Source organism: Dermacentor albipictus, chromosome 1 (genome assembly GCF_038994185.2).
Source record: "Dermacentor albipictus isolate Rhodes 1998 colony chromosome 1, USDA_Dalb.pri_finalv2, whole genome shotgun sequence".
Taxonomy (NCBI): domain Eukaryota; kingdom Metazoa; phylum Arthropoda; class Arachnida; order Ixodida; family Ixodidae; genus Dermacentor; species Dermacentor albipictus.
In genome coordinates, this window is record NC_091821.1 from 342,926,649 (window position 1) to 342,949,431 (window position 22,783).

Sequence of the window (22,783 nt, forward strand, 5' to 3'; positions counted from 1 at the left end):
CGCAGATACCACGCCCTGTCGGAATCGATGTTGTTCGAATCAGTGTGAGGGGAGCCTGCCAAAACAACAAAACGACCATGAGAGAACCAAGACGTAGGCAGCTGTTGCGGGACCTTCATGACACACATGCCATGACATTCATGTCATGGTTGATCATTTATGTTCGTCATACACTCTTGTCATACCATGCCAGTTAGGGTACATACCAAATTAACGTGAACGACCGTGAGCCGTAGGCGGCTAGTAGATAGATAAATAGATACTGTCAAAGTGGCAAATGTTCGGCAAGAAATGCTTTGCACTTAATAAAGGCCTTTTGCGGGTTGCTCTAGAAATAATAAAAAAGCACGCTTCGCTTGCAGGGGCAATGCACAAGCAGACAGGAGATCATGACATCATTTTTGAAGATGCAAACCCAACGTGGAAAGCGCTCAGAAAAGTCGCGATGGCTGCAGTGAGGTAAGGGGTGTTCCCTAAGGGAAGGTTCTCGTTATAGTTAGACGATGCTTAAAGTGCATCTATGCCTTTTGTAGCAGTAGAACCATTTGATTCGTTTTTTCCCTTGAATTCCTGTGCGAAGATGTTGACATTTTTTTCATTTTACGGTTTCAGGAAGCATACTTCTAGCGAAAACCTAGAAGTACTCTGCTATGATGTCGTTGATGCCTATGTGAATTCGTTGCATGGCGAGATGGTTACAGTAAAAGCGAGAGATCCTCTATTGTTCATCATTTTCAACATAACGGCGGCATCGACATTCAGCACAAAGTAAGACACCCCCCCCCCCCCCCAGTCTGTTCAAACTTTTGTTTTCTATATTTCCCGGCAGCCCCAGACACTGTGCGATTGTTTAATTCTAAATAGCGCACAAAGCTACTCAGAGTTCGAACATATATATACATATATATATATATATATATATATATATATATATATATATATATGTTCCCTGACGAAGAACGGTCCACCGATCGAAACTGTCGAAATTAAATACTTGTTCTGTTTACCTTGTAGCACCACTCAAGTTCTATATATATATATATATATATATATATATATATATATATATATATATATATATATATATATATATATATATATATATATATACATATATATATATATATATATATATATATATATATATATATATATATATATATATATATATATAGTTGAAATAGGAGGCTGCTGCTGATGTATAAAGATATAAGCATGCATGAACAATCAATATCAATTTGCACCGTAGAAGTTTGTACAGCCTGACGTATAACCACAAAGGAACCTTAAATTTCTGATGCCTGGCAGAACAGCAAGGTGCAAGTGGTCAGAAGAATATAACTTGAATTATGTATGAAAGGGAATGCGAAAGTATGGCTCACAAGTAAATATTCGGAGACTGTTAGAGAACCCTAAGGCTAGTGACTAACATTCCCAACCACCGACGGTCTCCACGGAAGTTTGTAATTAAGTTTGATTTATTAGATTTTGGAGAGGGGTGAATATAAACTTATTCGAATGGGAACTGAACATGAATAGAAAGTATCGAATGTCGAATCAAATCAACTGCAGAATAGTGCGCATTTGGACTGTGGCCTGTGTCCCTCCCTTCGTCCTGTTGTTTAGCGCTGTTTACTGCTCGAATCAAATGTCGAATAGTGGAATGCCAGACGCATGTATTTACAGCATAAATACTTATTTCGGCTCAAGTAGGTACCATGCATGTGCTGACTAGCGAAAAAAGAAAAAAAAAACCCAGCCAACTATAACGGACGATTAGGATTTGTTTTAAATGAAGATCGTTAATTGTCGTTAAATGATCTGCAAGCATAGCCTCTCAACATCTTTAAATCCTGGTTGCAAACAGTCTTTTCAAGAACGAATGGCTGCTGTATTAACTAGTTTTGTAAGGACGCTAAATAAAAGGTTGTTAAAAAATCAGAAGCTGTGGAAAAAGAAAACAAGAAAGAAAGCTGTTGAAGGACTTGGTGTGCCCCCGAAACACGTAAAAAGGCCAGTTGCAAGGAATGTGTCACTTCTCGCGTGAAAGATAAAACTGCCACATGATTAGAACGCAGGAAACGCTTAGTGACCGACTACAAGCAAAATTCACAGGTTGTCACGAAAATTTCCCCCGATAAATTGAAAACAAAGCTTACGTTAAGCAGGGTAACTAGTTGGGCTTGTTGGCTGAACCTAGTAGAGGGCTACAGCGGGGAACCAACGGGGACAAAGGAGGCACACAACGTACACAAAGACAGCGCAGTGTCTGTGCACTTTGTGTGCCTCCTTTGTCTCCATCGGTTTCCTCGCTGCAGCCCATTAATCATTTTTTTTTCTGCACTGCTCCGAAAGCTTTTGTCGTTGTTCCACTTCTGATAACTTGCGTCACTTTGTTTAGCAGGCGGAGAACATAACACTAGCCAGACTTTAATTGTCGGTTGTTGCGAAACATTTAGGTGCTTTCTATATTCGAAAATGCCCACTATCTCATTTTGTAATACGAATAGCTAGCGTGTAATATTCGATTCGCATTAGAAACTTCGAATAATCGCCCACCCCGATTAGATTTGATAAACCCTGTTGCTAGGCTAATTCACTCATTATATCAGGGAAAGAAATATGGCACATGAAAAACGCGCGTCAGGAGACTAGGCGGGCTATTCTGTAAGAGTCCACCTAGTGGACACGTCCATTTCGTCTGCTGCTGAAGTGTTGATTGGCTCAATGTGCGTGTCTCCTGGTTACGCGTAACCCAGCCCAACCAATCTTGACTTTAGCAGCAGATGAAATGGACGTGTCCACTAGGTGGACATTCACGGAATACCACCTAAGGGACCATATTCAGAAAAAGCTACAGAAATCCTGATAATTTTCTACTAACGCATAAGCATTCTTTGGCCCGGATGTGACTTAGTTTTACAGCGGAGCTGCTATGCGCTGGGTCCTGGTGGTTTGTGTGCGTAGGCAAAAGCGTAGTTAAAAGAGCTAAAGCATAAAGCAAGAGCGTATCGTCGGGTATGCCCCAGCTCCGTTTCATCGCGAGAACTGTCAAAACGTACTTTGAACGTACACTCATCATTATGGGTTGTGGTTTGACGTCATGGGCTCCAAAAGGAAACTACGTAACCTTATATCAGTTCCCTCGCACCTGTGCAATGGGTAGGCCGCGTACGGTGAGGTCTGCGGAGGAACAGTGTGATTGCGAAGAACACCGCCGTGAACAGAAGCGAGAATGCACGCGGCGACGGCGGGCGGCACGTAATACGGACGCAGATCGTGCCGCAAACACCAAGCGTATGCACCTTTGGTTGGATCACCCCTACTAACTTCACTGCCATTGTAATTGTGGGTGATTTCAACATAGAGCTGTCTCGGCCAGACGGAACGTGGTTCGTGCCGTTTCTCTTGGAAAGGCTCGGCAATAAATCATTCAATGTTACACGAACATTAGTATGTCCACGACGCGCCATCGGTCATGTGTAAACCTCACATTGGCCAAAAACTTTTCCAGCGTCGTCACACAGCCACTGGCCATATATCATAGTGATCATAAAATGAGAGTCACCTTTTTTTAAATATTTGGGGTTTTACGTGCCAAAACCACTTTCTGATTATGAGGCACGCCGTAGTGGAGGACTCCGGAAATTTTGACCACCTGGGGTTCTTTAACGTGTACCTAAATCTAAGCACACGGGTGTTTTCGCATTTCGCCCCCATCGAAATGCGGCCGCCGTGGCCGGGATTCGATCCCGCGACCTCGTGCTCAGCAGCCCAACACCATAGCCACTGAGCAACCACGGCGGGTAGTCACCTTGGTGACCAAATAATAAATCCACAAAAGCAAACAAAAGATTTCTAAAAATTAAAAACAGGTTTGAGTATGCAGTTTCATAAAGCAAAAAAAAATCGTGAAAAAACGAAATTCATTGTGGTATGTGTCTATTATTTTCAATCGATATATTTATTATCGGCATAGTTGTACAGTCTCACTGGTCATCCACCTTCACAAAGTGGAATGGCTTTGAATTTTTGCTTAGTTTTGCTTACTTGCTTTTCATAGCCTATGCGCGTCTACCCTTGGCCTCTCGGGTGGGAAAATATGCGCAGGGTTTAGTATACGGTTGTCCGATTGTTTCGCCGCATCCGGCCCCTTAAATGCAAACGCACCGGTTGAGCCCCAACGCCGGGCACCAGCGCGCCACGACGGAGTGGAGCTGTCAAATGGGAACCCCACCTGTCACAGTAGCGCGTGAGGCGTTGCGTGAGGGTAGAGTGCATCGCCCTGATGCTATGTCACGCTCGCTGTCGCTCTCGCAAGCCCGTGTTATGCGAGCGTTCCGTGACGACGAACGCTCTCGCCTGCATTCTGACTGCACCACGCTAAGGCCCAATGAAAACGCGCCAGCGCCTCAACGCGCTCGCTTGCCGGCAAGGTATTCATAACCCGAAAGACGCTGAGCAGCGTTGAAGTGGACATTTGGCCACCCAAAGACCTCAAGTTGCCCCCCCCCCCCAAATACCAGTTGGCCCACGTTCAAATTTCACGTTGGCCCACTACCAAATTTAATTTGGCACACGTCCAAATTTCAAGTTGGGTCATCCCCATATTTCACATTGGCCCACTGCCAAATTTAAGTTGGACTACTCCCAAATTTAAGTTGCGCCCCCCCCCCCTCCCCAAATTTCAGTTTTGCCAACCCCCAGATTTCAACTTGGCCCACTCGCGAATTTTAGTTGGCCCACGTTCAAATTTCAAGTTGACCCACTACTAAAATTTCAAGTTAACCCACCCCAAAATTTCAGTTAGCCCACCTGCAAATTTCAGTTGGGTCACCCCTACACTACGCTTCCCTTGCATTTTTTAAGGAGCCCTGCATAGCCCTATACGTACTCTCTTTTTATCTTCTTGCTTAAAAAATTTCCTTATAGCGTAAAAGCTACCAATCATCTACATTTACACTATCATAACGTTTAAATGTCTTTGAAAATTACGCATTTTTGTGCAGAATACACTTTTCACGGGACAGGGCTAGGGGAACTCGCTCTGTCCTCTAATATTATAAAGTAAAGATAAAGTAAAATATTATAAATTAATATACACTAATATATATTATGTATATAATATATTATGTGATATCTTTTCAGAACCATTATATCTATAATATGATATTATATTATATATATAAAGCTTCTGAAACGATATCACATCACCTAAGAACAAGGCACACAAGAGCAAAGGGAACAAACAAAAGAATAACGAGGAATTCAAAGGGAGAGGAAAATTAATTCTGACGGAGCACTAACGCGAACGTGTAAACAAACACGAGTCTTTCTAAGCAAACACGACGACGTTTGTGTACGCCGCAAGCTCGCAGGACTTAAACAATGTGCAGTAAGGAGTTTTTACCCTATTTAATGGTTTGCTTGGACGTTAATTTCGTCGCTATTTCCTTCAGGTCAGCAACGTATGTACATGACATTAGCCTTTTACGGTCCAGTTAATTTCAATCAGTTGCCGTTTACAGCTTTGATTAAATCTGTGTACGCTGTGACATTCCTGACTTTGTGAAGCTTAAATGTTCAAAAATTGTTTGTACAAGAGTTTTCAGCAGTGGTCCGTCTATCGTAGCACGTGGTCGGCATAAAATAAGATAAAAAAACAGTCGGGGCAGCCATCTTTTCAATGCACCGCGCGTTGCAGCAGACGCAATTTGACACGTTGCTGTCTCTCCCTGCTTAAAGTACAGAGAACTTAACCTTTGACCATACAGAGTTAGCGTTTCTTTTACGTGGAACCGTAACTTGCTAGCTCGTGAAATCGGCGGTGTTTGTCAGAAGCCGCGAAGCATACGAACGAAGAAGGTACATGGGCCTCCGTACTGGCTCCGGTTTGTCTGCAGCTTTCGTTTGCGTATTTAATTAGCGCTACGGGCAGCGACAGCGCAGAAATTTGAGGACAATAATCGTTAAGGGTCCTTCATACTCTTTGAACCATCACTTTGAACTCAAAGTCTGACAGACATAGTACCTTGCTGGTGAAGCAGCGCACAAACACGGACACAGTGAAGACAAGCAGGAATAGACGACACTCGCTGCACTCGCAACTATTTTATTTCAGAACACATACTTCATGTTTATATACCTGCCCACCCTCAGGCGTCAAAGCAAATCATGGCAAGATTAGAGGCTTTTTTATATATATATCGTTTGCCCGCTCATACTCGGGCGTCAAAGGCATTGCACTTATCTATCATGGTGTGCAATCCTATCGTAATTTGTTGCAACCCTAACAACCATTTTTATTACACATTTTCTTTTCTCTTCTTTTTAGTGTACTTCCAAAAACGCAACCTCACCATGGCTTAGATGTACAGATGGCTGACTGATACAACCCTCTCCCCTCTTGTGAATATGAAAGGCTTCGATTATTTCCCTGGTTAGTTGATCCTTATGGTGTGATAAAACTGTGGCATCATTGTAAAGCGGCCAGCACCCATGTTGTGAGCAGTGCCCCTTAATATGGGAATGAATGTTTTCCCCCAATGACCTTTTGTGCTCTAGAAGTCTCGTGCTTACACAACGACCCGTTTGGCCGATGTATACTTTCCCACACGATATGGGCAAACAGTAGACTGATGATGCCACAGTTTTATCACACCATAAGGATCAACTAACCAAGGAAATAATCGAAGCCTTTCATATTCACAAGAGGGGAGAGGGTTGTATCAGTCAACCATCTGTACATCTAAGCCATGGTGAGGTTGCGTTTTTGGAAGTACACTAAAAAGAAGAGAAAAGAAAATGTGTAATAAAAATGGTTGTTAGGGTTGCAACAATTTACGATAGGATTGCACACCATGATAGATAAGTGCAATGCCTTTGACGCCCGAGTATGAGCGGGCAAACGATATATATATATAAAAAGCCTATAATCTTGCCATGATTTGCTTTGACGCCTGAGGGTGGGCAGGTATATAAACATGAAGTATGTGTTCTGAAATAAAATAGTTGCGAGTGCAGCGAGTGTCGTCTATTCCTGCTTGTCTTCACTGTGTCCGTGTTTGTGCGCTGCTTCACCAGCAAGGTACTATGATCACTCACCAACTAGCCCAACTTTCCACGTTATCTGACAGACATGTGCCTGATATTGCGCTGCTGAAATGTTTGCTGTTATTTGATAGGGAAAAAAATTATGAAGAACCAAACCCGCTTACTATTCAAGAATACGTTGAGCATGCACTCGGAGGTGGTTATTTGCGGCACTATGTAGCAGGCTGTTAAGGCCCATCCACGTTACTGGCACGGCAACTCGCCGCATGCCGTTTGCCGTTCGTGGATCGCCTAACGGCAAGATTTCTTTGTCGTAGAGGCGATGGGCCAGGTACCCATTTGAGCGACAGCTGTACAGCGAAGTGGCCACTCAGCGACCGAGGAGTGGTCGCGACGGCAGCCTCACCGACGCTGTTCGCTCGGCGGCGCCCAATATAGTCACTAGGGCTTCTCCGGTTCACTTCAGAGCTAAAGCTAACGGCACTTCTGAATGAATCACGGACCCATACAAGCGGTAATATTTTCTTACCGCTATTGTCGCTCTTCGCAATTATTATACATAAAGAAGAAAATGCGCTAATATTAGCGGCGCTGGTCGCCTGCAGTTGGTAGCCGTGCGCTGCAGCTGAGCTCTACAAGTACCGGAGCTCTCGTTCGTGTTTAACGTTTGACAGTAGATATCATTTTTTCATAAAATGTACATACAATTCGCGCATTACTTTATCTAGAGGGAATGATTGTGCTTGGAACAGAAGCTGCAGCGTATGTTTGCGTCGCCGGTTGCAGAGACGCGTATCTTCACGGTCGTCGATTGGTCCGTCGGTCGTGCGGCGGGTGGTGCGCTGGCCGAAGTGGAGTCTACATTTGAAATCTCTCGCGTGGCAGACGTTATGCGGCCCTGGAGGCCGCTTAGCCGTTACGGCATGTTTGCCGATAGCGTGGACGTGCCTTTATGAGACGTGCTCCCCCTGAACACCATGCTGTATACGCGTACGCGCAAGCCTACCGGTACTTTGAGCGCCACTTCCTCAAGCAACGCAGTCGGAACCCCGTGCAGCGCCTGCCACCGCCTCTGATCGCAAATGCTGCGACCAGAGGCGCAGCGTCTCAAAGCCCTGGCTGTCACGAGGGAAGAATGAGTGAACGCTATCCTTACCACTGTGCCAACATGCGGTACTGAACGGTACTACCCTGCCAGCGGTAACGCCATACTGTACCACGAAGCGGCTGCGCGCGGTCGTGCGGGCTTTATCTTGAAAGCGATCTGCTTTGGGGGCGCAGTATAGATGGGCCAATGGCTCGTAGCTTTGCGTGCGCTGTGTTCTCAACGCCCAGTTAGCGTTGAAGCGATAGACAGCATGAAAGTCACTACGCTTGCTGCTACTACCGCGATTCCTCACGCCAGCGTTTTGACAACAAGTGTTCGCGGTCATCGAGTGTGAACTGTTCATGTTTCCCTGCGCGCGCTGACACTATGCTAGGTAATTTAGATAGCGAATGTTTACAAGGGGCGTTCTGCTGCGGCGGCTGCTGCGCATGGCGCAGCCACGCCAGCCCTGCTTTGCATGCGATCTGCGATGCGGACAGTGTTGGCGTCTAGGCTCACCTAGGGCCGATAGCGTCGTGTGCGCTATAGCACCATACGCTTTCACGTCACCCGGGTTCACGAACTGAAAAGTCACTGAACTTTTTTGACACTGGCCCTCGTTTCGACACCGAACGCCAGCACTGCTCGAAGCTGCACAATCTATATGGCCATTTTAACAAAACTTATTGCTGAGCTAGTTGGTTCAGGACTTACCTCCGTATTCAGAAATGCGTCTTGAAGCCTATGCTTGACTTGATAGACGCCTGATGGGAACGCGCCCAAGACGCCCATTGTGTTTTCTTTGGTGCATTCACGACAGGCGTTATTTAATTCAAGTCAAGCGTGGTCTCCAAGATGCATTTCTGAATATGGGGGTTTAAACAAAGGTTACGGGTGCTAACCAGACAAGGACAGAGTGAGACACAAACGACACATACGGGTGCCAGAGGGTGTGTCGTTTGTGTCTCACTTCGTCCTCGTGTGCTCAGCGCCGTAACTTTTGTTTTTAAGCCATGTGCCACTGTGTTGTCGTATGTGTGCCAGAGCAGTTCTCCACACTTTATAATAAATAGTCCGAAAAGAGCGTAATAGCGTGCGGCGGTTTCTATTCACGAAAACTTAGCAGGACTAAAAGAAGCTGAATAAATTCTGAGAATTGTGAACTAATCCATTGTTTGGCTGGGCTGGGACTTCGTTTTTGCTTAGTTTTGCTTGCTTTTTATAGCTTATGCGCGTCTACCCTTGGCCTTTCAGGTGGGAAAACATGCGCAGGGTTTATTATACAATTGTCGGATTTTTTCGCCACGTCCAGCCCCTTCAATGCAATCGTACCAGTTGAGCCGCAACACCGGGCACGCGTGCCACACAGGAGCAGAGCGGCCGGCCGGGGTAGCGCGTGAGGCGTTGCGGGTACGCGCAAGCCTACCGGTACTTTGAGCGCCACTTCCTCAAAACTTGTGCCAATTAACCCCGAATTTGGAGTAGGCCCGCCACGAAATTGAAGTTGGTCCGCCTCCAAATGTAAGTGGGGGCACGAACTCGAAGGATGCTCAGCAGCGTTCAGTTGTACATTGGGCCACCCCAAAATCTCAAATTTGCCCACATGCAAATTTCAAGGTGGCTCACACCCATATTTAAGCAGGTCCCCTCCAAAATTTCAAATTGGCCCAACCCCGCATTTCATTCGCGCCAAACCCAAATTTCAAGTCGGCCCACCCCCAAATGTAACTTCCGCCACCCCCACCACGAAATTTTAATTGGTCGACCCTCACATTTCAGTTGGCTCACATTCAAATTGCAAGTTGGCCCACCCCCAAATTTCAAGTTGCCCGACCCCCAAATTTTCATTTGACCCACCTCAGATTTCAAGTTGACCCATCCACAAAATTCAAATTGTCCCACCCACAAATTTTAAAAGCGTTACGTTTTGGGCGAGTTGGTTGTACATGGTTCTTATTAAACTTTTGCGCGTACAAAGACAGGACGTCGAACGAAGAAGGGACACACAACATGCGCATGTTGTGCGTCCCTTCTTCGTTCGGCGTCCTGTCTTTGTGCGCGCAACAGTTTAATAAAACCAGAAATTTTAAGTTGGCCAACACCGAAAGTTCAGTTGTCCCACCTCCAAATTTCAATTTGACCAACCCCTAAATTTCAGTTGGCCTAACCCTACTATAAGCTTCCCGATGCACCTTCTAAGGAGCCCTATGTCTATGGGTATGCTTTGCTTCCTTGGGTCTTCCTTGGGTCACGTGATATTTTCTGTACCCCACAACGCGACCTTGAAACGTAGAGTTAAGGCTTTCACCTTAAAAAAATCATAATAAAGCAGGATATCTTGTAACGTGTTTAATATACTCGATAAACCGCACATGCCTGTTCTAGAAACGACGCACGGCAAGGATAGCCATATAATGTCTAAGAATTTGTTTTGCTGGACTTGGTGAACTCATGTGTGCGTAAAAAGGTTCTTCTGTGCGATCTTCGTTTGTCTCATTACAAATAAACTCTCCCTTTCTCTTTTCGGCGGTGTTTTTATAGCGGTCCTTATCTTACGTCTGCAACTGAATTATTCATAATTATTTATTATTTCAGACTGCAAGTAACTTTTGCGTTAGAGTATGTATCAGGATATTTCTATGTATGGCTTTTGTTTTTTGCGAAAGAAATGATATGGACACTCCAGGCGTATTTTTCGCCGTCGCCGTGATGTTCCGTATAAAGTCCAGAGGCGATAACACCGTCGCCTCGCGTCAATGCACGCGTCGCATGTCATATGTTGCGAGTGAAAGCGCACGAGGAAAGCCGACGATCGCGGCTCAATCTGACGCGCACGAAGGAGAAAGCGGAGAGCTAGCGCCAGTGGCGTAGCTAGGTCGTCTGGCACCCGGGGCCCATAGGTCTTGTGTCACCTCCCCCCCGTTTGTAGACGAGGAAGGTCAGGATATCAACAAGTTACGGGTGTCTTCAAACGTATATGACACCACCCTCCCCCCACTGGCCCCTTGCACCAGGGGCCCACGGCCCCCCGGCCCCCCCTTGTTGCTACGCCACTGCGTCTGGCACCCGGGGCCGATAGCTCTTCTGTCACCCCCTCGCCCCCCCGGGTGTAGTCGAGGATATATCGACAATTTTCGGGCGTCTTCAGACGTGATTGACACCCCCCCCCCCCTACTGGCCCCGTGCGCCGGGGGCCCACGGCCCCCCAGCCCTACCCGTTGCTACGCCACTGGCTAGCGCGCCGTCTTCCGTCGCGCGGAAGGCCATGGGGTGAAGGGGGAGGGGGAGGAGGGGCGCTGTTTTCCGGCAGCAACTGCGCATTTCGCGACCGGTGCGTACTTTGCACGGCCGCGCGCAGTCGCGTGCGCCGTATCTCGAAAGGTATCTGCAGACAGCTCATACCTTTGTGCGCGCTGTGTTCCAGCCGCTCTCGCGTTGAAGCGATAGACGGCATGAAGGTCACTTCGCTCGCTGCTCCTGCCGCACTTGCTCAAACCAGCGCTTTGAAAGTGAGTGTCCGCGCTCATTGATTGTGATTGTTTATGTTTGCTTGTGCGTGCTGACCCCATGCTTGTTAATTCAGTTACTAAGCGAATGTTCCAAAGTTTATACGGCCGATAAAACTACCATCCTCACTTCGTATAGCTGTTTACTAATTTGCTGTAGCAATCGGTGGTTCTCCTTTCGGGCAAACTGCGTTTGTTTTACAGTGAAGCTATTAATTAGCCTCTAGTTGGTGGCGATTTTTTGTGCCCGTCAGCAAAAAAAAAATACCGAAAAAAAGTGCATATTTCTTTTGGAATCAGGCATACAACATGCACCTCAATATTCATTTCAGTAAAGAAAAGCACAAAACAAGCGTCAAAACCACACGATGGATGATAAGGCGCCCGTGAACAATGCGAGACACGTTCATCCTCCCCGCTTGTCTTTCCCGGTAAAGGTTGCGGTTGCCTAAGCTGCTCCGGTGGGAAAGGGGAAACAGCAGCATACGAATCAGTGAGTGCCGTTACCGAACTTTATATATATATATATATGTATATATATATATATATATATATATATATATATATATATATATATATATATATATATATATATATATATATATATATATATATATATATATATATATAAGAGTGAGGCCTGCCTCGCAACTTGTTTAATTCCCAGCAAGACCGTTAGGGGTAGACCCCGCAAAATTAGGACTCCTGGGGAGCAGAGTGAATACGATGAGCGTTGAAGAGTGCGAAATCGTAATGCTCAACAACGGTGTCGTGCTAAGACTAGGCAGAACGGCATCTGAGTGGTTTTCTAAGAGCTTCGCTGGGAATCCACTTTCGCAGGGTCGGGATGGCGAGTCAATTTTTTACTTCACTTACTTTATTTCGCCAATCGCCATCGCACTTACGCATAGCGTGCGAGACCTGCCACTAGGTGAAGCTCTTCAGATATCCTTAAAATCTCTCTACCTCATTCATCTTTATTATGCGAAGCATATTACGAGGGCTCAACCCAGCTCCTCAGGCGTGGCGGTGACCATGAAATCACGTGACACCGTGACGTCACGACAGAGAAGAAGTGGCTTTGGCTCAACTCTTGCAAGACGGGCTGGGTGGGAATCGAACCAGGGTCTCCGGAGTGTGGGACGGAGACGCTACCACTGAGCCACGAGTACAACGCTTCAAAGCGGTACAAAAGCGCCTCTAGTGAATGCGGTGTTGCCTTAGAAACGCGCTGTTTCTAAGGCGTGCGTCTCTTGCTCAGGCGCACATTTCGTTGCCGCGCCGAACGCTGCTTTGCTCGACGCTCACCGCGTCCAATGCGGGGCGCGTAGTCGCTGCCCTGTAGCCCATTGTCTTACACCCCTTGGCGGGTCGACGGGAACGCTGTCGCGTTCCACACTTGAAGGCGAAGAAGTAATGCATGAGTTGTTTCTTCGTCTAGCCGAACCAAATATAGCCAAGCAACAGCAGTTCACCAGGCTAAACAGTGGTTCAACAACTAAAATAAAGGCTAGTATGCTTCGCATCCTGGGCTTAACCTTACCTAAGCCACAGCCATTTTTTTCTGTTAATACCGTAAAGAAATAAGCGGTGTGGGCAGTAACAACTCCCCTGGCACCTTTAGATCGGTACGTATTTGTGGGGTTATACATCCTCATTTTAATTCAGGTTCGACGTCAACAGCCCGGACTTGTTGCAACTGGCCAACATAAACCGAGGCCTGCCCGACATGTCTCCGCTGCAGAGCGATATTGCCCCGTGGCTTGGTGTCTTGCAGTGGCGCCTGGAGAGGTCCTTTTGTCGCCACATGAATGAACTGCTGGCCCTGTTCAGCCGCCTGTACGACAAGACCAAAGACGAGTATGTTCAGGGTAAGGGAAGGTTGCCAGATCTTACGGCTTCACTCTTAGTGTTATTCTGTCTGCACGGGGTCAGTGCAAACTCTGGCGTGGCGGTGCAAAACAGGACTCGGAGCATCATGGTCATGCATGCATTGTCCAATTTTTGGTGGCATTGACCCATACTTACTAGAGTGTCCTGAGATTTGCTCAGAATGTACAGTAGTAAGGAAGCGCAGGATGGCCCCACACTCAAGTTGTAGAGCCAGTTTGTTGCCGCGAAGACATTGGACATGTAGGAGAAAGGTGCTTCGGCTTCTACTGAAGTTTCTCCGTGATACGCCTTGGAGTGTGAATGGTGAGGGATGCGGTTCGACGGGGATTGAATAATGGGCAACCTGTGGCACTACGTGTCAAGTTTCTTGTGGTACCGGATGCTGGTTATGTTACTAGATGGACTATGACGTCCATAAGACCGTACTGCTTTTGACAGGTGGTGGTCGGGTGGAGCAATGGCAGGCAACTTTTGCAAGGATAAGTCTACCTGCAGCACGCAACGCTACTCCTCCTTTCTCCCCCTAATTTGCAAGTGCGCATCTCTGCATGCCACACTTTTCCAACTAGAGGCGGCACCGTTCGTTATTCAAATGACGAAGAAGTACAAACTGCACATTTTAGGTAAACACTAAATTTATTTTGTAATGCCACCCGACGCTTCGCCAATTCGACACCGTGAGTGTATTCCTTTCACTAACGGGAAACCAAACGAAACCAAACATGCTTGTAGCTCGTCTTTGCAGGTGATTTCATCATGAATCGGATCATGAGCGCATGCACCCTCTAGTCTCGTACCAAATCATCACACATTACAAGCTAACCCGCAGAACATACGCACTCCACAGAAGTCACTATCTAGGTAGCAGGAATGATTCCTCTGAGCCCTAGAAGTTAATACATTCCCCCACCCAGCTAGAGATCACCTCATAGCCCTCATACACCTTTCTGCGCAATGCTGGCACACTGACACTCCTTATGCCTTTATCGAGAGTAGACGCTGCAAGAGAGCTTAGCAGTCTCGCTCGTACCATCACGTTACGTTACTGGCACACACCACAGAAGTTTATACACCACAGTCGTTTATACAGCCTCGACCCATCACTGAAACTTAAATTACTAGCAAAGCTTTCACGACGTGACGCAACACTGCCGTGTTTGCTGTGGGTAGGAGTAGCATTCACCAACTCCTACGCGTACAGCTATCGTATTGGAATGGTGGGCTCACCAACGTTCACTAAGTGCAAGTGTGAAGAGGCCATCAGTCATCTTCTGTGCCACTGTTCTCGCTTTGATAACCAACGTCAGACTCTCCAGTGTGCCTTGAATAGACTAGCTGACATGCTATAAGCAAAGATCTTGGGAGCCTGGCCTCACAGTTAATTAGCCCAGAAAGCAGTTTCAGCGCTTCCTTACTACCTGAAGGCAACAGACTTGAGTGCCCGGCTATAGACATCCTACACCTAACTTAGTGCATGTGAAGGTGCGGTATAGGCTCATGTTTTCTCTCTCTTTCGTTCAATACTCGTTTATCTCCCCACGTGTAGAGTAGCAAACTAGACCCGGTCTGGTTAACCTCCCTGCCTTTCCTTCTCCCTTACTCTCTCTCCCCCCCTCTGCGCAATGCCACCTCTGCGCAGTACCCGGGACCATAGTAGGGGGTTGCAGACAGGCACCATTACATACTCCGAACCTTTATCAAACCAACGAGCTTTGGAAGAGAGCCTTCGCAAGCTCCGATCTCGAGGATCAGCAACGGCTGATTGCGAGGGTCCAGGACACGGCTCGAGCTCCAAGCTGTGGAATTGAGGACGCCTCTCGAAAGCTTCAGTTATCTAATAAACATGTTTATTCTCTCCCTCTACATTACGAGAACCACGTCTATCTTTCATTCCATAAGACAGGCAACCAGGGCTCGCATGTGACGATTGCAAAACTGACTATCCAGTAGTTTGGCAAACTGCCTTGCGGAGAGGCTAGCTTTACAATTTTGAAAGGCTTAATTGGGCTCCATATTGAACTTTCAATCCGCTGGCTCGAGGGTAGAAAGCTCATTTATTGCATTGTAGTCGGCTTCACCTAAAAGTGTACACAACTTTCCAATAAAGCCAAAGGCTTCTTCAACATCGAATTTTGAGAGAACGCCATCGGTCGGCCGTTCTTTAGAATCGTCGTCAGAGGTGTCTAAAATTTTGTTCGTCTGGTACTTTCATTGGACTTAAAGAACAGTGTGTACTATCTATTGCTTTTGATATGCTGTATAAGGAAAACCTTTCCGCACGGTGCTACAACATCCTTTGCGGTTGTGGCCCCAATATCTTTCATAAACCTGAACGTTAAAATGTGCGACAGACAGAGAAGGACAGAGAACTGAAGCACTTTTTCACGTTGAAGAAAGCGCGAACACGTCAGAACCTGCCCATGAAAAGCGGTGCTGATCAGGTGTAGGGCAAGGAAACCTCTCTGTTACAGTTTAGATTTTTTATTTCTTAGCCTCAGGGATTCACTTGGTTTAGCGGCGTTTCACGTCATGTCATGGATCAGGCGTGAGAACGAGAGGACCTCAACGGACCAAGTTTGAAAACACTGCCGAGGAAAGCGTCAGGAGGAGGGCATTCGAAGATCACTGCATACCTCTTTCACGCCTATTTGTGATTCCTTTCTCTGCAGGGCTGACCAGCTGCAGCTTCTGCGGTCATTTACTTTAGTGTAGAAGTGAAATAGAATTTTTTTCGTGTGCGTGTTCGACGTCACGAATCCAATCCAGCGATTGCTGCCATGGTGTCGAATCTGCACTGTAGACCTGCTACACTAGGCGGCCTGTGTGGTGCCATGGTCAAATTTGACGACCGTTATTACATGGCTGAATAATTGCGGCACTAGGCTGATTAATGCGCAAGTCAAAACTCACACGCTGAAGGTATCGCGATTGCATGGGAAGAACCTTAACAATTTACATAATTTGTTTCCCTAATTCTAAATGTTTTGCGACAATCTTGAGTCAGTACGCGACAAGAATATCGAGAGCCTTCCGCTGATGCAGTGGTTGCTCTTATATTATATTGCATTATTCGCTGCATCTATTTTAATTTCAGTGAAAATCTCTATTTCCACTGAATGCGAGCGTTCGTAAAACACGAGGTATGGGTATCACGTCGCACAGCCGAATATTTCCTTTTTTTCTATTTATAACAGAACAGAATGAAAAAAGCTAAAAGTATAACGCAGTTCTGTAATATGCCTAGTAGTCTTAGCAAGTTTAAGTTTTTCTTATTTGCCCAGTCCACAGCACGCTGCTATTACCCAGCGCTTCGTCCGTTTCCTTGCGTCTGTCCTGTCTCTTGTCGTTGTTATTCGAGTGTTATTCGTTGTTATTCGAACACGCGTTGAAGACCGCACACGGTATTCCATGCATGTTCAAGTCTATATCAAAATTTTTTCGTTCTCTTAAATCAACTTAGATATCTCACAATTAATGCGAATACTGGGCGATGGGCGCAGGTAAAGAACTCAACTTCGTGCATGCTATTTTGGCTGCCAGAGAGGAAGCCATCGAACAAGACAAGAACGACGCTATCTACTTGACCGAAAGAAACATGATGCAAATTGCGCTGAACTTATTCGAAGGTAGGTGTGTCTCCACGTGTCTACGCAAGGTAAAGTTTCTATGACTGAGCTGCCGTTTACAAACTTAATGGCGTAGTTTGATTTCTTTTCTTTGTTTGTATAACGATCTCATTTAAGAACGTTAGAACAGCTAGTAGGGTCCTTGCAGAAACATTTAAAACTACCTATGGTTAATCCTTTAAAAGAATGCCTTGATTCGGCTATTGTAATTTGAACTACATGTTCCTTCTGCATTGAAAAGAAAGCTAAATTTTAAAAGCAAATCAATAATGCGAGTTAATAATTATTTACGGATAATTTTCATATGGAAGTCCAAAATGAACTTGTTGCCAGGTGACCTTATGTAACGAGTGTTGGGGGAAGGTGGTGTATGAGAGGTGAGTGACTGAAGAGAGCGTGTGGAAAAAGATTGGATTCCACAAGTTTCTTTTAGTTCTATAGAACTGATACAGGGCCTGTGTTAATGTTTGCGTGGGTACAATAATCAGCTTCACATTACGCGAAGACAATTCTTTCTCACACCCACCGAGTCCTTAATGTTTTTGAGACAGTTCAGTTGGAGTGCCCGTGCTTTTGAGCCAAACTGGTGTACAGATAGAAGGCATATTTTGCACCCATGATTGTGTCCTCTTTGAGCATTTCTAGAAACACTTATGACGTGTTAGATAACTTTACTGAAGCTCCAGCACTGTTATTACTCCACAAATATTCAGCGCTCACAAAAACTCAAACTGCTGAGCACTCGAGATGACTTTTCAGCGGGATTGAAGTTGATTTCAGAATTTATCTCTAATAGGCAGCTCAACATTTTTACGGGAATGTTGAGAGGATAGACAGACTGTATTTACAATATATATACAGGCAGAGTCAATACGGTTAAGATGGCTTACCAGCAACAACCCGCAGCAGTCAGCGTCTCGCGATCTTCTTCCTTTCCCTTCTTTTATCCTTCCGTAACAGTATGTCATATCTACGTTGGCGCTGCGTATAATGATAGTATCTTTAGTAGGGTACATTAAGAGATTTTGTCCCACCCCCAAATATTACTTTAGCACCATCGCGTGAAATGCACTGTACTTATTATATATGCCGGTGTCAAATATTTTGAGTGGTGAAGAACGCTGAACAGTGGCAGTATTGTCATAACCGGAAAAAAGGTTTAATTGTGCTGTAGTACACTATCTATATATTGCTCATAATATAAAACGTGCGGCACAAATTCGACTCCTGGAGTGCTTGTTGCCATTCGCCGACTGGCTTCGGTAATATTATGTGCAACGTACATGAGAATAGGCTCGCATCTACTCTGAATAACAAGTCTATCGTAAGAATGTATTTGTGAATATAAACTGTATTTTTTCCCTGAGATTGCTGATGTAAGTTACATAAAAAGATAAGCTCTCTATAGGTGTGTCTCTTACGTCTTTATTATTGTTCACATTGCTGCTCAAAAAGCAGCCACATCGTTTTCGTTAGTGCCAGAATTATACTGATTAAAAAAATATAAAAGTATTGATTGATTACATGCAGCGTCCCCCCCCCCCCCCCTCCTTCTTTTTTGCTTACAGCCGGCTTAAACACTTCAGTGAGTGCCGCTGACTGGCTGCTTCTTGAGCTCGTGCGCAACCCGGACATCCAGAGGAAAGTCCAGAGTGAGATCGACACTGTGATTGGTGCGTGACAGTATTGTCTGTTCATAGTGTCAGTAAAAAGATTTTACACGTTTTACTACACATCCTTAAAGAAAAAGAAAACCAGTGGTTGTGTCAGAATTTGTCAAACTATCAATTATCAAGAGAGTGATGTCACAACTCTGGTCTTCGTTCATTAGACGGACTCGAAGTAGGCGCCGTCTGTCTAAGAGATTTTGTGGCCGCATTACTCATGGCCAAAGTGCACGTTTGCCCGTATGTTGGGGCTCAGGCCATGGACATGGTAAATTGCACTTGTGGGTCACTCTACAAGAAGGACAAGATGTGTAATAACTGCCATGGACTCCCCAAGGTTTTTTTTCCCCCAAAGCACTCGTCATAGCGTTCGAGCCTCCTTTGAAAAATGAGAAATACTTGGGTTCAATGGCGGATGGGGATTTTTAGGTCAGCTTCTTGAATGTTTGGTGCTTGAGCATTCATAGAGTCTGCAACAGAAATTCGCGAGAATAGTGGCATGCTTGAGGTGCATCGTAAATGGGCAGTCCGCTAGAATTGCGATTTTTTTATTGAAGTGAATATTAGGAGAGGTTGGCGCCTTTATGGTGGCACCGGCTACTCCTTGTCGCTTGGGAAAGGAAACAAGTTTGCGCAAAAAGGTAGAATAGTGACACGAAATATGGCATTCAGTAGAACACTGGATGAATAAAAAATATCAAAGTTGTGGCAAACCGTAAGCTCGGGTTAGTATTCAAAGACTAGGCACTAGTTGTCAACTGTGAGAAGGCTCTTCCTACAGGTGAGAGGCGACCAACCAAGGAAGACAGTGATAGACTGCCCTTCACAGTGGCCTGCATCCTGGAGGTCCTGCGACTGTACCCTCCCGCCCTGCTGGGGTTGCCTCGCCGAGTGCAGAATGACGAATGGCTAGGCAAGTGCCCACGTATGCATTCAGAAATACAGGAGTAGTTGATTGTGCCTATGTGATTTGCGGTTATAACAATAACAACAGAATAAAACCGACGCTCTTGATATTCGCAGAAATGTCTGGGTGCTTAAATTGCTCTGCAGTACTACCCCAGCATACACATCTCCACCCTCCGCGTACTTCGTCATAATGTTCTATCGTATCACTACGATGATGTACTTAGCCGTCATGTAAACATACGTTTAAAGTGAACCTTACTCAGCTTACTCAGCCCGGTCGCGGAATGCGCAGTTGCAGCCAGAGCACAACGCCACCCCTCCTCCCTCCATCCCTCCCTCCCTTTAATGCTTTAACCGCCTGGCCACAATCATCAATCGCTCTGAATCTCCCTCAGTGCCCAATTTGTGGCTTACCGTTATGCCACGATCGCAGGCATGTTTATTTCGAGCCAGCGCCTACTAATTGGTTCTTTGAGATGACCGGCTTGTACGTCATGTCACAGAGCATGGTCTAAAGCACGTGTGAGCCGGCCAGTTGCCGTTCTTACACATACTTTTAATTATATTTCGCGTGCTTCACGAGCGGGAGCGTGCCATTTCCACCCATTCAGGCGCTGTGACTGCTAACACATTGAGACGCTCTGTTCGACTGCACCACCTTTGGAATCAGGCCACATTCCCCAGTCTTTTCCTCTTAGCAGATAACGCTACAAAAGTGCTGTGCAGCATTGTATGCCTGCAAGATCGGTCCATATCGTAATGAAACGGGCTGTAACATGTCTTCGCCGTAGTAATAAGACAAAAATGTCGCAGTTTCACCGGAAGGACGAAGCATCAATTGCCATAGCAAATCGTTGGACACCTATGCGAGGTAGAGACAGCATATTTATCAACCGTGTAAATTTGTAAACATTCGTGGACTGACTAAATTAACAAGCGTAGTGTTACGCGTGCACAGGAAAACATGAACTAATCTCACTTGATGACCGCAGACACTCGCTGTCGGACCATCGTAGAGTGAGGAAGAGCGGCAGCAGCAGCGAGCGATTTTTCCTTCGTGCTGCCTCTTGCGTCAACGCGAACTAAGCGCGCAACAACTGAATCTACGCGAAGGCATCAGCTATATCGGATCGGCTAGACTTCGAACCCGCCGCAGATTGCCTCTAAGATAGGCCGCGCGCTACTGCGCTCAGCCGCGTTATGTGTCGCCGTAACCGACCGACAGCAGAAATTCGCCTGGTATGTCCATATAATTGCTATCGTAATAGAAGAAAAGCTAGCCATCGGAAGAATCTCAAGTGCCCTAATGTTAACCTATGGAAGTTCGTGCACAAAGTGCAATAAAACACAAAATTAAACATCCACGCGTCTTAACACTCCCATATATGCAAACACTCAGCGTAAGTAGAGATCGCAAAAAACTTACAAACTAAGTCAAACTAATTAGGTTTGCACCCGCAAGAAAAACGGTTAAGGCAGTGAGAGCACATCTCTTTCACGAAGAATAACCGATGGCACTGTTGATGGAAGTCGTACTTTGTCTTTGCAGGCGGTGTGCTAATACCCAGGAACGCTATTGTCCTCTACAACATATTCAAATCTGGCCGTGACCCGAGCTTATGGGAAGATCCATTATCCTTCAAGCCCCAGAGGTTCCTGGACGCTTTGACGGGTGCGCTGTCCACCAAGGACAAATCCGCGCTGCTGTCCTTCGGACTGGGCGCCCGACGCTGCGTTGCGGAAAAGCTCGTGCCGACCATTCTCTTTTACGTTCTCGTCAGGCTGATGCAGCGCACGACCTGGAGCCTGCCGCCTGGCGAGGTTTACGACCCCACGCGAACCGACGGCACAACACTGCTGTTGGCACCGGCAGACCGGCGTGTAATCGTCGCCAAGAGAATGAAATGAAAATACGTCGTTTACAGAACCTTATTGTGTGCTGTGGTGGACGAACCAAACCTGAATGGCATATTGATGTGCTTGATTGGTACCTCGGCTTCTGCTAGGCCGTCCTTCTTTGCAGAGGACAACAATTGCTCGCCCCTTTATGTGAAAAAAAATCCATCGGGGAAGTCTTTTAGCTTGTTTATTTAATAAACCACTTTCCCCATAATTAGAGGACATGCGCCGCGGCCCTGCAGGTGGCGTAATCACAATAGTTTCCACCGATTCCCTTGTAACGTGGGCTCAAAGCAAAATTGAAGGTAATGTCAAGGACAGTGCTATTTGTGGATTTTACCTGCGAATTTCAGGGGGAAGTTGACGGCTTAGTGTCTACAACACCACCCATATTACAGGATGTTTTTTCTTAGTTCCCCGTTTTTTAATGTTGAGGTCTAAACGGGCTTGTGATTATACAAACACATCGCGTTTTATAGTTGCCCTTAGCCCGCCAATAATGACTTCGCACTGGCTACATTGCGAAAGCTACGGCGTATTTACACTCGTCGTGAAATGGATCTATGTGTTGTCAAGCGCATTTTATTGGGTAATAAAGTAGAGGGAAGGGGGAATATACCTAAATTGGGAGAAAGATTGCCGCGGGGGGGGGGGGGGTGGAGGGCAAATAAAGGTGATGTAAAGTACCGTGTGAAAAGATTGATGTCGTGGACACTATAGATACCATTCTACCTGCGCTTTGTGTAAGGATTTAAAGTTATGGTTACAATAAATACATAAAATCAGCGTATTATACTATTTCTGACCTTCATGTAGCCAATTCTTGAAGTTCTAGGCTCTTAAAGCTTCTGGTCAAAATGCTTTAAAAGCCCTCGTCCGTTCTTCAGAGATAGTAGGCTTATATATATGTGAAACACTGCGATATCAGGCTGATACAGGTGCTATCTTACAATAATAAAGAGGTTGAATATTAAAGCAGTAGCGATAAAACTATTATCAGCTTTCCTGAAAATTCAAGAGCCTCTGCTGTCTCTGTGCTTTCTTTGAACAATTTACCAGTGCACTTAGTGATACTGTCCTCCATAATAACATATTCGCCGAGGCTAAGCATAAGCGAAGCCTCGTTAATTCTTAAATGCAGTC

At 45.9% G+C, this 22,783-nt stretch overlaps 2 protein-coding genes across 2 annotated transcripts in view; one reads left to right on the top strand and one right to left on the bottom strand.

The window, feature by feature from the left end:
- Positions 1 to 8,891, bottom strand: part of LOC135916011 (steroid 17-alpha-hydroxylase/17,20 lyase-like) — a 62,027-nt gene extending 53,136 nt beyond the window's left edge. The window contains exon 1 of the mRNA XM_070531749.1: positions 8,855 to 8,891. The gene's annotated coding sequence lies outside the window, so the exon portion shown is untranslated. The remainder of the gene's footprint in view (positions 1 to 8,854) is intronic.
- LOC135897753 (cytochrome P450 1A1-like) overlaps positions 1 to 21,710 on the top strand; it is a 127,793-nt gene extending 106,083 nt beyond the window's left edge. The window contains exons 5-11 of the mRNA XM_070531748.1: positions 363 to 459; positions 613 to 768; positions 13,315 to 13,517; positions 17,040 to 17,165; positions 18,734 to 18,838; positions 19,614 to 19,745; positions 21,291 to 21,710. Coding sequence (XP_070387849.1) covers positions 363 to 459; positions 613 to 768; positions 13,315 to 13,517; positions 17,040 to 17,165; positions 18,734 to 18,838; positions 19,614 to 19,745; positions 21,291 to 21,649 — 1,178 coding nt within the window. The 3' untranslated portion in view covers positions 21,650 to 21,710. The remainder of the gene's footprint in view (positions 1 to 362; positions 460 to 612; positions 769 to 13,314; positions 13,518 to 17,039; positions 17,166 to 18,733; positions 18,839 to 19,613; positions 19,746 to 21,290) is intronic.
- Positions 21,711 to 22,783: the final 1,073 nt, after the last annotated feature.